Source organism: Ahaetulla prasina, chromosome 3 (genome assembly GCF_028640845.1).
Source record: "Ahaetulla prasina isolate Xishuangbanna chromosome 3, ASM2864084v1, whole genome shotgun sequence".
Taxonomy (NCBI): domain Eukaryota; kingdom Metazoa; phylum Chordata; class Lepidosauria; order Squamata; family Colubridae; genus Ahaetulla; species Ahaetulla prasina.
In genome coordinates, this window is record NC_080541.1 from 127,257,039 (window position 1) to 127,275,697 (window position 18,659).

Genomic DNA, 18,659 nt, shown 5'->3' on the forward strand with positions numbered 1-18,659 from the left:
AAAACAAGAACTGAAAGTTACTTTAAAAAAAAAACAAGTATCAGCAAGCATATGAATATTATCAAAGAGTTCTCTGGTTAAGAATGGCTCCTCTTTGGAAACTTTGTTTTCCTGAAAGTGCATTGCAAAGCAACAGGGGCTGTCTCTATGTTGTCCTGATAAGGCTTGAACTTCCTGTGGGCAAATTTGCCTTACTCAGGCTGACTGACTGAGGCACAGGATCGGGGGTGGCAGAAGGCAGCTTGTACTGCAGCTGTGCATTGTTGTTCTTGCTTTGTAGTTTAACAAAGAACATCAGTTTGCAGACTATCAATCCAGCACTTTCGTAAAACACTGTTGGAAGAAATATCCATCTGGGTTCAGTTCCAAGTGGGGAAAAAGACACTGGAAACATGGAAACTGCTTGGAAAGATGGTTTAATGGTGGTCAGGATCACATGGCTTGAGTTCCTGAACAGAAAAAAGGGATGAGATCCTGTGCGCTCCCTGGCTTTATGCTTTTTCTGAGCTTTGAACTTTCTGGGGCACAGGAAGAGTATCCTGATTGGTTGTCAGATTCCCAGGGGGTGGGGGTCTTAGCTAGCCTTGCTGGCTGATGTAATCTTCCCAGGTGTCATGTGGGGAGTTTCTGTTGCTAGGTGGGTCCTATTGTGTTGCAGATGATGGTCCCATTGACAAAGGTGGGGAGAATGAGTTTCTACTCTGACCCATTGACAAAGGTGGGGGGAGTCAGGAAGCTGCTTTCTCTTTAAATCATGTTTCTCCATTTCTCATCCAGGGAAATATATTCTGCCTTTTAAATATTTTCTAAAATATTTCATTCTTCTAGGAGGGGGGTGGGTGCTAACTTCCTACAACACAAAGCTATATATAGTAGTATGTTCACTCCCTTCAGTTGGGAGCTTAAGGAGTGTCAATGGAAACATGAAAAGAGAAGCACTTTTCCAGTAACCAGGCAGGAACCTATCTAGCAGCTGTGATTTGAAATGCTTTGGGGACAAACTGGAGGCCTTAGAGTGAACTTCGGGATGGGGGTTGTTTGCAATTAAGAAATGCAGTGAAGCAGTGTTTTAAGATTGGTTGGAAAATACATTCCACAAATAAAGCTAAATTCTAGTTCTCATTAGCAGTTGAGGTTATTCCTATCAATAGACAAATCTATAAAAGATTCAGTACAGGTAGTCCTTGATTTACAACCACTGTTGCAACATTCCTACAGTCACATGATTGAAATTTGAACACTTGGTGAGTAGCATGTATTTACAAGGGCTGGGGTCATTTGATTGCCATTTGCAACTTTCCCAGCCAGCTTCTGACAAGCAAAGTCATGTTTGCAAATCATGGGATAGGAAGTCAGGCTTTGTAATGAGAAATCAGCTTCCCTAATCAAGAAAAAAAGGCTAGGAGACACTCATACCAATATATAAATTTCTCTAGAAGTATTGCTCAGGGAAGAAACTAATTTAGGCAGATTTCTAAGAAGCTAATTCACCCTAAGACTGAACTGTAACCAGTCAGTTGTCTAGTTGTTAAGGGCTCAGGCTAGAAACCAAGAGATTGAATTCTTGTCCCACGTTAGGCATGAAAGCCGACTGGATGACTTTGAACTAGTCATTTTCTCTCTCCTTACTGGTTTGTTGTTGTGGCGAAAATAGAAGGAAGAGTATTAGGTATGTTTGCTTATAAATAAATAATATAAAAATAAATAAAATTAAAAAATTAAAAACCTGATGCTTTAGAAACATTGGAGATGTGTCCTGTGTTAGACACAAGTTTTTTTCCCCTGGCCACTAGGTATCTTTGCTATTATTTAAATTTCCCATAATTTATTCAGCCATTTTTATAATATATATTCCCTAATTTGACAATGGAAGTTAACTGCAGAAGCAATACCCTTTTATTTATTTAATTTATTTATTTATTTATTCATATTTTTATACCGCCCTTCTCCGAAGACTCAGGGCGGTGTACAGCCAATAAAACGACAAGAATCCCCAAAAATTTAAAATACACTATCAAATTTAAAAAACTGATTCAATCGCTGTAACATTAAAATATTAGCTAAAATTTATCAAAACTAAAACCTAGGTAAAACACTATAAAAAAACCCACTAAAATCCCCATACTAAAATCAATCAGGCCAGCCCCGCTTGGTGAAAAAAGAAAGTCTTGAGCTTAAAGGTCCGGAGATCAGGGAGGAGACGGAGTCCCACCGGCAGCTCATTCCATAAAGCCAGGGCCCCCACAGAGAATGCCCTTCCCCTGGGGGCCGCCAGCCGACATTGACTAGCCGACGGCACCCTAAGAAGACCTTCCCTGTGGGCGCGCACTGGACGTATTGGACAATGGGAGGTAACTGTTGGCAGCAGGCGGTCCCGTAAATATCCCGGTCCAATGCCATGGAGCACTTTTAAATAATTCCTCTGTAATACTCAAATATTTATAGAGAAATTAAGTCTTAAATCAAATAAACTGGGGGTCCCAAACACAAGCAGCCGACAACAATATCCTCTAACTCTGAGTGCCATGTAGACTGAGCCTTGAGAAACATTCTGGCAGGAGGAACAACCAATCTTGGAATGACAGGTGGGTCTCTTAGCAACAGTGGAACCTCAATGGCTGACCTCATTGCTCTGGGCAAGGCTACCTTCTAGGAATTCATGCCTGTTCTTGCACTTCATGGCAGTTGCCATTTCTCAGGTGGAATGAGGCTCTTAAGGCAGGATGAAAGCAAGGATTGGCCAGGGAACCAATCCTAGAAGGCTGGTGTTACTTAAGGGAGAGAAGAAATAGTGGCACTGACTGATGAAGCTTGCCAGCTCTGGCTACCTCACCAGAAGAGGCTCTGCTAGGAAAGGTCTCCCTCCTAAGCAAAGAAGAAAAATGCTTGATGAAGAGAGTGAATCAGACAGAAAGCCAGTGAGAAAAAGATCAAAGGAAAAATGTCCTCTGCAAGCAGAGCAGAAAAATCAAAATAAGATTTTGACACCAATAGGATGGCATTCTTAGGTTATTTTATCTTAGATATGATCCTGAACAAAATACACACACACACACACACACACACACACACACACACACGTATGTATGTATGTATGTTTTTGTAGGTTTTCACAGGTATATGTATGCAGGTTTTGGTATGTTTGGGTCTTTTCCCGTGTAAGATTGAAAGTATTTAGGGAGCGTTTCGATGAGATCTCACTCATAATCTTCAGGCTGGAGTTTTTGGCTTTGTGACAAAGTGTTTGTCAAATATTGCTCCTAGAAGCACGAAGCTGAAGCCTGAAGATGACGAATGAGACTTCGTCGAAACGTCGCCAAGACACTTCTAATTTTACGCGGGAGAAAACCTGAATAACCAAAGACCTACATACAAACACCTTCAGAAAACAAACACACACACACACACACACACACACACACACACAATAAATCGAAGCATTCTAGTCTGGTTCAAGAGAAGTGCTGCCAGTTAACCGCTGAAGTGAAATGAGTCCCTTTAGGAGCTGTTTCACAGTAAGTGATTTTATTTAATAGATGCATGTTTAGTAATATATTATGATCCTCCTCACTTTCTCATTTTTGATGCCAGATGTTTGTATTACTGTGTGAAAAGGCTCCTCTGTTGTAGCCATCAATTAAGTAATGTCTCCTCATATCTCAGTCTGAGACCCAATGTGCGCTAATTTGGAAATAACTTTAATTAAACTCACTGGTCCTTCTGCATAATTACAGAAAGGAGACAGATATTCCCGAGAAACATATAATTTGCTTAATATGGAATCTGTTTATAATATGCTATTTTATAAAATTATTTTATTAGGCCTGGATTAGATGCTGTCTTTATGTGGCCTCAGTGAAATTTCCCCCAAAAAGAAAAAAAAACCTCAATTTTTTTCTTAAAACTCAGACAAGATAACACAGACAATTAAAAAGCCTTTTTAGAGAGGCTCAGTTATATCAAGAGTGTGTGTTACAGGTTCTACAGTCTACGGTTGGACCAATACTCACAGTGATTTATAAGCCTAGTACTTTGGTGCAAATGCAGAATTTATATACGTTATATTTGCCCATACTCAGTCGATGAAATCTATATTATGTTGTATTATTCATCTTTTCTTGGAAGTGAACGATCACAAGTCCTTCTTTAACATGCTAATCAAGTAACCAAATGCAGGAATGCTGGAGTCTTATTGACGGTTGTCAGTCTTTCTCCCTCTGGGTGTTTTCTGCATAAGAGCAACAAATGCAGAAATATGTGAACAGATAGTAATTTGTAAAGACCTTGGTACTCTTTGAGCTTGGTTGTTTGCTTGTAGATATTTCATTACTGAACTAAATAACAGCAATGTGACTAGTGTGACTAGTGCAGCACTAATGATGTTACCTAGATGGGTAATAAAATGTCTGCAAGCAAACAACCAAACTCAGAGCGTATATTTTCTCCTATTGAAGACAGAAAATTAAAAATGCATTTCCTTCCTTCTTTATGATTTTGTTGTGTCTTGCCCGCCCTCAGAGCAGCCGGGGCCTTCTTACCTGCTCCCGAACACTGAGGAATGTATGCCTCCCGGCCCAAGTCCTGGCTCCATGCCCACACAAACTGCAGAAGAAGGAGCATCTCCCTGCCCCAGCCCTGACTCCATGCCCAGGCAAATGGAGCAGCTAGACCCCTCCCCCTCCTCCACAGCAGGTGAGCCTGAGGAGGGTTTATTACCAACAGCTGATTGGTGTGACCCTCGCATCAGAAGATTGGATAGGCGGAGGCAACAGAAGGAAGGGAGGGGCAGGCCTTAATGAGTGCTGAGTCATGGAGCCACACCCCATGGCCTATATAAAGGATCTACTTTCTGGCAGTCTCTGAGTCAGGCAAAAGTCGAACTTATCTTGCTGAAGTCACTTACTGGTCTCCTGCCTGCTCTGAGGACTTTGCTAGGACTTTGGGCAGAGCTGCAGAGGCAAGCCTGATTCGGATTTCCCTGACCCGGCTGTCAGCGGAGGAGTGGGACACGACAGATTTCATGAATTTTAATCTTATTCTTTAGTCAGGAAAATTACACAGGTAGTTTATGAATATTACTATTACAGATAGTCCTGGTTTAACAACCACAGTTGGAACCAGCAACTCAGTTGTTAAGTGAAGTGATCACTAAGTGAAATCTCAACTGTGCTTATGATATGATTTCCTTTGCTTAATAGACCTGTGAAGGTTGTAAACAGGAGGATTGGACATAAAGTTGCTTTTTTTAATCACCATGGTAACGTCGCCAAATAAGGATTACCTGCATTTATAAAATAGTGAAGACATGACATACCAGAAAAAGTGATAGATATTGTTACTATTATTACTCTTTATTATGTTATTATGTGGATAGAATCCTGCTGTGATCTCGGGCCTTGAGTTGTGGATGAGTTAGCCCATGCAGGCCTTGACTGCAACAAACAGCTCATATGTCAGGTAATTTTGGAGAGAGAGATTTCCTTGCTCTGTCATTTATAAACCACTCCTCAAAAGCTTTCTGATTTTTAGTTCTTTGCTCTATTTTGTTTTTTTGTGTTGTTGATATATTTAAATATCTCTTTTCCCCTGCCCCGCCCCCCCACCTTAAGTAATAATCAACTTCAACAGTCACTTTGGGGGGAAAATTGGCTGAAAAAAATACAGATTTATGAAGCAAGCTTCTGTTCCCTCTATTAAACTCTCAGTTTGGATGCTACAATTGCAATGCATATATGATGAAATCAGCATGGAAAATGCACAGGAGGCCTCACATTTTTTGCTCCTTCCCCCCAAATTTCTAATTAATCTTATCATTTTGAAGCAGGATGCATATGAAAATGCTGATGTAAGCTGAAAAAACAAACAGAAAAAGGGTGGCTCAAATTATTTTGCATCCTTGCCTTCCCTACTGCAACATTCTATATGAGAAATAAGAATTTAAAAACATTAAATGTAGACCTTTTCTTAATTTGGTGGTTGTGGGTGGGTGGGACATTTTCATTGAAGATGCATTGAGATCATATGTGCTTATGTTTGACACAGCAACTGAAGTGAAATCCAGGTAAATGAGATTTCTGTGACTGTAATAAAGTTGGATTTGATTGATACGACTTGACTTAGATTTAAACAACTGCCAAAGTGATTATTTCTAGAAATATACCATAGTAGCAATAATAACTCAGTACATTATTTTTACACTATCTTCAAGTAGTGTACTTTGCCTTATTTTTTTACAGTATTAAACAGCAGAATTTGATGAGGTTTTGATCTCAGGAAATAGGGGATTTCAGCAGTAAGGAACATGAAGATACAAGCACAAACAAACAAACAAAAACCCCACTGGGATTTAGAGAGAAAGAGAGAAGCATAATAAAGACAGCAAATATAAAATAACTACAACCAGACAATATCGGGAAGTTTTATTTCCTGCTGGAAAATAAGAACCACTACAAAGAGAAGAAAAGGGGAGAAAAGATGGGCAATAAAAGGATCAAGATATATGTAATATTTAAAATAAGCTACAGCAAATGAAGAGATTTATAGGCAGGCTATCCAGTAACTCGAGAGAGAAAATATATGAAAATCAGGTAAACACTAAAATATAATTGGATGTTTTTGTTGACAACATTCTGTGTTCAACAGAACACAGATGGGAATGGTGGGCTTTCAAACAAAAGAAAACGGGGGTGGCTGCAGCTGGGAAAAGGGGAAGGAGAGGGTCTTTTCAGTCAAAATTTGCTTGTTATAAGTCTGTTTTTATTCCAGCTGCTGTTTCTATGTTTATTGTTTTTCTGCTATCCCCCACCCCCCCGATATTTTATGTTTTAAAACATTTACTGTCCAGTCATGAATTTGAGATGAGGAAAGAAAAAGGAAAGGAGAAAGGAAAGGGAAAGGGAAAGAGGAAAGGAAAGGAAAGGAAAGGAAAGGAAATCCATTTATCCATTGTTAGAATCTGTTCTCAGCATATTTCTTATTCATAATGTTTCCTTTTCTAGATTTATGTAGTTAAATTTGAGTTCACTTCTTTTGGCTGATGTATATCCATGAAAGTGTTTTTGGGGAGGATGGGTAGCCTTTGAGTCCTGGCAACTGCCTGAACATATCACTGCACTTCTCTTGACAAGATTTTGGCAAGTGGTTTGCTATTGCATGATTCCTAGGGTTGAAAGTGATTGGCCCAAGGCCACACAGTTTAGTGCCCAAGGTGGGACTAAAATTCACACTCTCCCAGTTTCTAGCCTGATGCCTTAACAAATACACCAAACAGACTCTCATATAAAACTTATAAACATGTTTTCAGTTTTAAATATTGCAAGTTCTTATAGTTATTTCAGTTCTTAAGTTACAGGATTCTTGTCAAAAGTTAAAATTTACTACAGTATTCATCTTCCTTTTGAAAAAAAACCACATAAATAGAAAAAGATATATGAAAAATCAGGTTGAAGAGATAGGGGTTTTTTTGGTTGTCTGATGATACCACATGGATGAAATGTATACAGGTAGCCACCAGTTTACAAACACAATTGAACCCAGAATTTTGGTCTCTGTAGTCATCATATAACTGGACTTGATTTACAACCATTTTTATGATAGTTGCTAAGTGACTCACCATGGTTGTTAATTGAATAATATGGCCATAAGTCCAAATCCAGTTTGATAAATTGGCATTTTCATCAGAAAATGGCAAAATATGATCACATGACTGCAGGATTCTGCAGCCAACAGTAAGTGTGAGCCAGTGTCTTAGAGCAGGGGTCTCCAACCTTGGCAACTTTAAGCCTGGAGGACTTCAACTCCCAGGATTTGCTGGGGTCTCCAACTTTAACTTTAACTCCAACCGACCCCTGTCTTAGAGTCCATTTGCGGGATGCATCTCTCAAGGCTGTGTCCATCTAGATCTTGAGTGTGGTATCATCTGAGACTCTAGGGTGGGGGTATATAGGGGATCAACTTATTTTCCAAAGCACCAGAGGCCAGGACAAGAAACAATGGATAAAAACTAACTAAGGAGAGAAGCAACCTGGAATTAAGGAGAAACTTCCTAACAGTGAGAACAAATAACCCATGGAACAACTTGCCATCAGAAGTTATGGGGGGTTCATCACTGGAGGACTGGACAGTCACTAGTCTGAAATGTTACAGGATCTTCTGCTTCAGCAGGGGGTCTCCAAGGCCCCTGTTGTGGTCCGCCAGCAGCCTGCAGAGCTGGCAATGGAGTCGGACAGCGATGAGGCTGAGGTGGGGCCAGGGCCATTGGGGAGTGAGGTGCGGACACCAGAGCCTCCAGAAACTGATAGTAGTGAGGCAGAGGAACAGGAAGAGCCTGTTCCTAATGCACGCATGAGAAGGCAAGAGCAGCTCAAGCAAAGAGGACGACTGGGGAGTAGCGCCAAGAGATGATTGGTCCCTCCCATAAGGATTAAAACAGACCAGCAAGGGCGTTTGGGCTTTGCCGGAAAACGTTGGTACTTCGTCTTCTTGCATTTATTTTTGTATCAGTGACTTCTGAACGTTTGCCAAGAAAGGCCTTTGGCAGTTTGCCTAATTGGATCAAGGTTTGTAATAGGACTGAGGAATTTGTGTTGGGAGGAATTTGCTTTAATTTAGTTGAACTACGCTGGGAATGAAGTAATTCTCAGCTATTCGAATAAAGTTTGTTTGTTTTTTCACTGACTGAGTTTCCTACTACCTACTTGGGCCTGGGTCACAATAGTCCCTTCCAACAGTTCCTTCCAGTAGTTCCCTATTTTGATTGATTGATTGAGTGATTGATAGTGTTGTCTGAGAGTCTTAATTGCTTTTGGGGTTGCTTTTCCACAAACAGCTAGACTGAAACCATAAGGATTAGATGGGATTGCTGCTTATGTGCCACCTTCAGTACTATAAACTCAAGATAGCAGACTTCTCTAATTCTCCCTCCTCCTATTTTCCCCACAACAGCAACTCTGTGAGGTAAGCTGGGGTGAGAAAGAATGACATTCAGCCAGATCTTGTAGTCTCCTTGAAACTACTCTCTTAGTTTTTAGTCTGATTCCTTAACTACTAAACTGAACTGGTTCTCTTCTGCTGTAGGAAGAAAACAGAATAAGGTTATTTCATCCTTCCCATTTTTTCTGAGGCTTCTTGGTTACTTATCACATAGCTGTATTAAGTATTATTGCAGCACTTATGAAGTTTATAGTTTTACATTTCTGGGAGGCAAAACAACTTTACGTGTATAAGCATCACTTCTGAGTAGTCATAATAGGTCTAGGATTTTGAGCGGCATTTAGGCATCTGGCATTTATAATTTGATTAAATTTTAATAAATGGAAGGTTACAGTCTTACATTCATTAATCTGTAAATGATTTTTGTTGCATCTCATGGGGTTATTCAAGACTCAATGGATTGATTTCAGAGTAGACATTTATATGAATGTGTGTGTGTGTTTTGTTAAATATATCAGACTTATAATGTGTTTTTAAAAATTTTATATTTATACATTGATATATATACATTGATCATCCCTTCCATTAGCAAAAATGTCCTGATAAAGGCCTGCTTTTTTCTCTACATATAAAACTGAACCTGCTCTTAAAAATTATTTCAAAAATTAGGCTTTATTGCATGTAATAGGCATTAGAGGAAAATATGAATGTGTACAGTGTGCATGTGTACATATTAATATTAATATTTTGGATTGCTGTACAGAGTTTTTTATTATTTAAAAGAGTCATCCTATATACCATAGCCTTGAGTGTTCTCAAAAACACATTGTAAGATGTACTTACAATGACATTGATAGAGGCTGAAATATTAATCCAGTTAGCAGTCCTTTCTTCCCAGTGCTTCAGACTAAGCTTTCCATTTTCTAAAAGGTATTTCTGAAAGGATCATAAGCCATCTGCACATTTCTAAAGATTTGAAATTTATGTATTCCTGAAATCAAAATTGCTCCATTAAGAGGTGGCAATTATGTTCCTACTACTAGAGAAGCCAGCCATTAAATGTTGTGTAAAGCTGATTTATGCTTCTGAAATTGACCTGAACTAAATTTAAATGTTGAAATAGGCACTGATGGATATGCATCCAGAATTGCACTACTTCTCAAGTACTATCTCTTTTCACTTTATCCTGAAGTAATTTGGATGCATCTTTTCCATCACAAGCCTTTTATTAAGTGTTCACCCACAATGTAGCAGACTTGGTATTTTATTGCGTATATCCTTGGCAAAGGCTGTCTAACAGGAATCTGCAGTCAGATCCCAGCAATCCTTCATAAAATCAATGTTCTGTATATTTTCATTGTTCAGTTTTGAAAGCATTACATTTCTGGCTGCATATTGCATTCTCTGTGTCATGTACAGAAGTGGTGAAACATGATATTCCCACTATGTCTTAGTGGTAAAAGCAAAGGATATCATTTTCTTTTTTTAAGTCTTCTTTGTACTACATGCAAAATGTAGATCACATCATCAGGAGAGGATATGCTAAAATCAGATTCATAGGGACACTGCATAAGGACAATAAAATGCCATTTACTGTGAAAAATATGAACATTATTGGTATTATTGTTCAAATTCAGCATTGGTGGAAACAGACAGCAAGTTTATCCCTTCTCCTATCATGTAATTTCAAATACATTATGTATGAGAATGGATTTAGCAAGTTTTCAATTTTTGTTCTTATCATGGTGGATCACTTGGCTTTTAAAAGTTCATTCTGAATCAGGATTTTACTTTGTACATATTTCTATTAGATTTTATTTCACTTTAAAACTGATATATGCCTGTATCCTTTGGAATAAAGAAGGTTTAGCTGTATAAATAAATGCAGTATGGAGGTATGACTCCCCACCTCCCCGGAGTATCCATTTGTGCCATTCTCTTTATTTTCTAATATTTGATCATAAGAAAAATAATGACTATATAAATGGGATATAACATAGGTTCATTATTGTACTATTAAAATCCTAACATTCGAACTCTACTTACATTTACTTTTCTAGCTTATTTCAGGATAGAATTTTATCTGTTATTTAACGTTTCAGTTGCTCTGGAAGTAAATTTGTTTAGATGTTCTCAATCAGTTCTTACAATTAAAAACTCACACAAGCCTAGAAGAAGATATATGAGTTTGGTTGAGGATAGAGATGTGGTAATGGGAAAAGTTAAGGTAAAGTATAAAGCGAAAAAAATCTTCTCCTAGAATGAACTTCTGGACTTGGAACCAGGATTCTAAGAAGAAAATCTTTTAGAAAAAATGGGAAAGTGCTAAGAACTTAATGAAAAAAGGACTTTCAAGAAAAAGACTTACAAACTCGGGTGGGCTGTTTGTTTATGCCGAGGAGAGACAGGAGAGTTAAGGAAGCTGATTCAGGCATTGGCTATGTTAAACAAGGATCCAAGACAATTTATATTTTGGATGCACACTGAGAAAAGGAACTGTGGCAAAATCTCTTTATTAGACAGAAGAAGGCTGGCTTAAGAAGCTAAAAAAAAGATTAGCTAATAGATAGTTAATAATAGCTGTGCTCACGGGGAATTCCAAGAGTTGTTTTAAAAACATTTGGAGGGTACCAGGTAGAAGAAGACTGACATAAGGATTAGATGTTCACTACTGGAAGAAAGTGGAAAGGAAAAAGTAGTTTGTAGGATTGACAGATAAGAGTTAGCCACATTTCCCTGCTAAGCGTGGGTAATGGGGTTGGAATCCAAAACATCTGGAAATTGTCAGATCAAGGAAGACAAGGCTGCTGTATCCTTAAGAGCTGTACATCAATTGAATGCTGTTTCTCCTATTTCTTAAAGCTAAGGATGTAATGAGGCCCAGGAAGCATATGGTGTAGGATGAACAAGGAGAAAAGACCAAATTCCGGAAGTTGTGTTAACTTCTCTGCTACAAATTAAGTACTGAGTTCAAAGCACTTCCTAATATCTAAATCCTTTGACATGGCTTTCCCCGTTTTATTTTTATTCACTGCCTGATATTCCTATAATTCTTTTGCCTTTAGATATGGAAATCTGGAGATCTCAAACTGTGAAGAAGATGGGAGCCAGAACAATACAGAGACCAAAACAGTACTCAGGAAGTAAGTGTTGCATTTCTCTGAACAGCAAGAATCACAGCCAAGGTTGAATACCGAGAAAAGGATGTGGTCAGTATTCATCTGGAAATTATACACAAATCAGTTTATTACACAAAGGAATGTAGGAACTTTGTCACAACTCTATGAAAGATCAACCTCTTAGGAAGATGAGAAATTAGCAGTCAAAATAAAGCCAAACATAGAAACTAGAATTAGTAGATAAAATAATGGGCATTATCCAACCAAATGAATGCTGATAAATAGATTAGGAAATACATGCTTCAGCATCTCCAATTGAAATGAAGGACTTAAATATGACTATTACAATAGCCATAACTTTATTCTATTCTGTACATTTACTTAGCTAACATTTATCTTAAACTTTATGTTTGATTTAATATGTGAATGATTTCAGCATTGTGCTTGAAGGATTTTAGTCATCTCAGTGCAAAATTTCACTGAAACACAGTTATTATATTTATGACAAAATCAAGCTGTTTTTAACTATCAGCCCTATAGAAAGGATATCAGGTTGAAATAGAGAACATTTCTAGTTTTAAAATGTATAAGGACTCTTTCCCTATAGTTGGGTGTGTTGCACAGGCAATCATCGAGAGGACAATTAAGCATAATTTCAGAGTCACTGTTACTAAGAGTGGTTTATTTATTTATTTATTTATTTATTTATTTATTTATTTATTTATTTATTTATTTATTTATTTATTTATTTATTTATCAAACTTTTATACCGCCCTTCTCCCGAAGGACTCAGGGCGGTGTACAGCCTAAATAAAACACAATATATATACAATTAAAATCAAAATTTAAAATAAAACATATTACAAAAAGGCCAATGTTTAAAAATTTAAATTTTAAATTTTAAAAAATTTTAAACCCCACAACAATAAAACCCAATTAAAATATTAAAAAACCATTATGCCAGTCCAGCTTGAATAAATAAGTATGTTTTTAGCTCACGGCGAAAGGTCCGAAGATCAGGCACTTGGCGTAGGCCAGGGGGAAGTTCATTCCAGAGCGTCGCTGCTCCCACAGAGAAGGCCCTACTCCTGGGGGCCGCCAGCCGACATTGTTTGGCGGACGGCACCCTGAGGAGACCTTCTCTGTGAGAGCGTACCGGTCGGTGGGAGGCATAAGGTAACAGCAGGCGGTCTCGTAAGTACCCGGGTCCTAAGCCATGGAGCGCTTTAAAGGTGGTAACCAAAATCTTGAAGCGCACCCGAAAGACCACAGGAAGCCAGTGCAGACTGCGGAGCAGCGATGTTACATGGGAGGCACGAGCCGCATTCTGGACTAACTGTAGCCTCCGGGTGCACCTCAAGGGCAGCCCCATGTAGAGAGCATTGCAATAATCCAACCGAGACGTAACCAGAGCGTGAGTGACTGTGCATAAGGCATCCCGGTCAAGGAAGGGACGCAACTGGCGGACCAAGCGAACTTGGTAAAAGGCCCTCCTGGAGACGGCCGCCAGATGTTCATCAAAGGACAGCCGTCCATCCAAGAGGACGCCCAAGTTGCGGTTCCATCTTCACCGATCTGTTAAATAGAACACACGTGGTATTATGGGTCATCATGCATGAAACAACTTTAGCTTTTCCTCTTCCTCCCAAATATGCATGTTTCAATGTATGAGTGATTACTTCTCTGAAATAGGGACAATCTGTAAACCTGACAGGATATGAATGCTAATGATGGTCTGGACATATGCAAAATGTAAGTTTCCTTGATGTTCTGCTTTCTCTGCAATACTGTAATTTCTAAAATCACTCTCAGTATGTATGATGCTCCTTTCTTACCTCATATTATGTTCCAGTCAATTTTATTCACTTCACAAGTTAATAGTGTAACATAAGTGGCACATACTGTATATCTCCTAGCACTCCAGCCCACATTCATGCGTCTGATGAAACAGATTGCTATTTTCAGAAGTTCATCCCAGAGTAAGCCACTCTCTTTCTTTAGGAAAATCAAGAGAAAAGACTTGTGCTTGTTCAATTTTCGTCTATAACCCTATGAATTTAGTATGATTGAGGGAGAAATAATTCAGTGAGTTTCATTGCTGAGAATACTTTTTAACCAATCCAAGTTTCCGAGCACCAATCTCAGAACAACTGTGTACTGCCTATAAAACTTAAACTTCTTACAATAAACAGAAACTTGAGGTTCCTGTTCCAGCATCTGAAAAGGCCCATAGTCTGATTCTTTTGTCCCTTCAGAAAAAGTAGCATGACTCTGAGCTAATTTATTAACCTTTCAGGTCTTGAGAAATGTCCTGCCTTGGCATTGACACAATGTCTTTTTTGGGTTAGACTTTCTGATTTTTCAATGCCTGGCAGAAAATAGTCCCTGCATTATTCTCTCCCTCTGCCCTTTTGTCATGAAGTACTCATTGTAGCTCATAAAATAATTTAAGCCATCTCAGATATGCCAAAGGGACTTTGGCATAATATGGTGGAGAGATAAACTGGCTTGGCTTGGCTTTAGCCTATGCCATTGATTTCCTTCTGGTATTGGGCAAGTCTCTTGATCCTTGTATAATTTTTAAAACCCAGCTATAAAATTGAACTGGATTATTGTAGATATCTATTTTTCCTTCTCCGAGACATAGTGGATATTGAATTCCCTCCTCCTTGTCTCCTACAATTGCCCTCCTTTGGGAAATGATTTAAATTTTAACTTTGAAAATATATGTTAACTTTTTGCACTTCTCTGGCCACCAGTTGCGGTATGCAAACATCAACATAAATATATATTTTTTTAAAGACCCAGGATTATCTAGGCAAATGATGGTATAAATAACTATTTTTTAAAAAAAGAGAGCTAGGAAATTAGCTTTTAGATGTTGTAATTAATTTATCAAATACTAGAATCTTTGATGGTAAAATTGCAGGATCACTGTTTTTTTTTTAAAATATCATTCCCTTTGGTTTTGCTTTTAATGGTGCATTTTCCAGTTAGTACTTCTTCGTGGTCAGGATTTCGTTGCCTTTGTCTCCTGTTAATTATTCCTTGGGTAAAGCAAGGTGTCCTCTTTCACTGTTATATAAATAATTGCATCAAAAGAATGGAGTTAGTTGAAGCAACTTCTGAATGAATGCGAAAGACTTCTTTTACTGCCTGGGAAATCCACAGTGAGAGCTGTTTTAAGTTTTGTTTGTGTTGAGTACAATCAACGTTCATTCTAGTAAAGGGTAAAATAACAACAAAAAACCCCACTGAGGCTGACCTAAGGAGAAAAAAGGCTAAATAGTGACAATTAAGAGAACTGGAAAATTGGGGAAGGTTCCAAAACAAGCCAAATTACTTACACAATGGGAAAGAGAGGAGTGAGATCATAGTGGTTTAGTACAGTCCACATAAATGCCAATATTACGAAATTATATAGACCTATTATAACATGCATCCTTTCATCTCAGGAGCCTAAATGTGTTTTCAATTTTTGTGTGTGTGTGGGGGCTACATTTTGGGCTAACTCCTTGCAGAATATTTTTTGTTGTAGGGACGAATGTAGGATTCACTTTAGTAACTTTTTATATATTCTGCAAAATTGCAATGAATAAGATGATGTGATGGTTTTTCGTTTTATTCAGTGAGTGCCATTATGGGCAGCTTTTAATATGTCACAGTTTGACCATGTTTTCATTGACCAGTTTAGCCCTGATAAACATGTCTGCCAAATGGATGATTGTATTTTTTTGGTCTCATTTAAATCCAACAAAATCTAGGTTGCTAATAGTTGAGCTCCAAGCTTCTAAATCTTAGGTTTTACCTCTCCTGGCCTGGATTGTTTTTTTTATATCTGTATAGACTTGGATTACAGAGGAGCTGGTGAAAGATTTTACCTTTCCACTTAAAAAGCACAGTTTTCCGAAAATATAACCATGATTCCAGATCATTTTTTCAAGAAATAGAAGGTAAAGTGTTAAAAAAAATTAAAAAGTTCTCACCAAGAAGGAAAGATTTCATTTGGTTAATTTTCTGTTTAAGATCTTGGAAACTAGCTCTGTCTGTATTTTCAGCTGGCAGAAACAGGGAGTTACTTTTCAGGGACATTAAACATAGAGGCTGCTACAAGGTTTGGCCTTCGATCCAGGCTTTTCCGGAAAGCTTTCCTCCCTAATGTGCTGATTAAACAGTCAGCTGATGGGAGGCCAGTAAATTATAAGGGCAGTCTGCATAGCTTGTTTTATTGCCTCCGTGTTGATTGACATGAGTTTGTAGGGAAACTCGGAGCTTACTGTAACTTTGAACTCTACTAAGAGTGCAGCCATGTGTCTTATCCTTAATAATACCCACATTCTGAGTGGAATACAAAGGGAGAAACTTCACATCTTCCAAACGCTAAAGTATATTGTTTGCTCCGGACTGACATGCTTGTACTGTCCGTGGAACTGATAACACGCCTACTCCACTGAGTTAGCTGCAATCTTATCTTCCAGAGAAAGACTATCACTTTCTGAATAGAGTCGTCACTTACACATTTCTGAAAAAAAAGTTCACATACATTTTTGTTACAGTGATTTCTACGATTAATTCAAATAATTGTTTGCAGATTTATACCTGGAAAGTTTGCCTATATAGACTCAGACTATATAAAGCCATGAGAAAAACAATGACTGGGGGATCATTGTAAATGCCGAGCTTTTGCTTTGTTAACTGTTGGTAGATAACATCTAAGCTCCTGTTGCCCATTTTTATGGCTTTTCTGCCTTTAAGTACAACTTAGATGAGACAGGTCTTCCAGCTGACAGCCCCTTTAAAAAGGAAAGCCTGCTCTATAAAAGATACAGCCATATTGATTTAAAGAGACGTTAGGAAAGAGTACAGAAATTCAATTTCATGCAACATTCATACCGTTCCCCAAAATAGGTTTTGCAGATTTTTGAGACGGGATTAAACATACCTAATACTGTAAGTATTAAATTTAAGGCTATAAATAGTTATGTAAGTAGACACTCATTCCCTGGCCAATTGCAGTGTGCTTTACATGGGGCTGCCCTTGAAGAGTATCCTGAAGCTTCAGTTGGTACAGAATGCAGCAGAGTGAGCTACATTAGCTGCCAGTTTGCTTCCAGGTCCAATTCAAGGTTTTAATCTTTCAGTCCTTCTTGGCATGGTACTAGTTATCTGAGGGACTGCCTCTCCCTGACTACATCAGCACATCCTACTAGATCTTCAGGGTAGCTATGTTGCAGGTACATCAGCTAGAGACTTTCATTAGGTGGGTCCTAGGCACTCCATTATAGAACATTCTTACCTCCAAATTAGATTAGGTTCCTTTAGATATTCCGTGCAGCCTCAAGTCATAGCTATGTTGTCAGGCAACCGGAGACTTGCACAGATGGCTCCATTGTTGAGATGCTATGATTTGTATTTTTACTTCTATGATATTTATTAATAAGTTTTTTAAATTTTGTTTTTATTGTTTTTATCTGATTGTTATTCATCATTCAGAGTCGCTTTTGGTGAGATGGGCGGCTATATAAATTTGATTAATAAAATAAATACATAAATAAAATAAACCTCTGTTGATGAAAATTTGTACACTATGAATCAAGTTCCTTTCTCCAAAACTTTCATCAAAGTTTTGTTTAAAAGCTATAATCTTTTTTACCAGTTCTGCATATTCCTTTCACTAATGCTAAACCAAATTATTGTTATTTGTGGAAGGGCTGTCAGAATTCTTTGTTACTAAATTTACTTTGTTGCTAAACTCAAAACCGTAGAAATGGTGGTAGACTTTAGGAGAAACCCTTCCATATTTCCACCTCTCACAATACTTGACAACACAGTATCAACAGTAGAAACCTTCAAATTTCTGGGTTCTATCATATCGCAAGATCTCAAATGGACAGCTAAAACATCATTAAAAAAGGACAACAAAGAATGTTCTTTCTGCACCAACTCAGTAAGTTCAAACTGCCCAAGGAGCTGCTAATCCAGTTCTACAGAGGAATTATTGAGTCTGTCATTTGCACCTCTATAACTGTCTGGTTCGGTTCTGCAACCCAACAAGAAAAACACAGACTTCAGAGGATAATTAGAACTGCAGAAAAAATAATTGCTACCAACCTGCCTTCCATTGAGGACCTGTATACTGCACGAATCAAGAAGAGGGCCGTGAAAATATTTGCAGATCCCTCGCATCCTGGACATAAACTGTTTCAACTCCTACCCTCAAAACGCTATAGAGCACTGCACACCAGAACAACTAGACACAAGAACAGTTTTTTCCCGAAGGCCATCACTCTGCTAAACAAATAATTCCCTCAACACTGTCAGACTATTTACTGAATCTGCACTACTATTAATCGTTTCATAGTTCCCATCACCAATCTCTTTCCACTTATGACTGTATGACTATAACTTGTTGCTGGCAATCCTTATGATTTATATTGATATATTGACCATCAATTGTGTTGTAAATGTTGTACCTTGATGAACGTATCTTTTCTTTTATGTACACTGAGAGCATATGCACCAAGACAAATTCCTTATGTGTCCAATCACACTTGGCCAATAAAAAAAAAAATTCTATTCTATTCTATTTTGAAGCACATTGAGATAATG

At 38.1% G+C, this 18,659-nt stretch overlaps 1 protein-coding gene across 1 annotated transcript in view; it reads left to right on the forward strand.

Annotated features, from left to right (window-relative positions):
• The window catches only part of RGL1 (ral guanine nucleotide dissociation stimulator like 1), a 109,330-nt gene that overhangs the window by 42,214 nt on the left and 48,457 nt on the right, over positions 1–18,659 (forward strand). Inside the window, exon 4 of the mRNA XM_058175527.1 lies at positions 11,997–12,074. Coding sequence (XP_058031510.1) covers positions 11,997–12,074 — 78 coding nt within the window. The remainder of the gene's footprint in view (positions 1–11,996; positions 12,075–18,659) is intronic.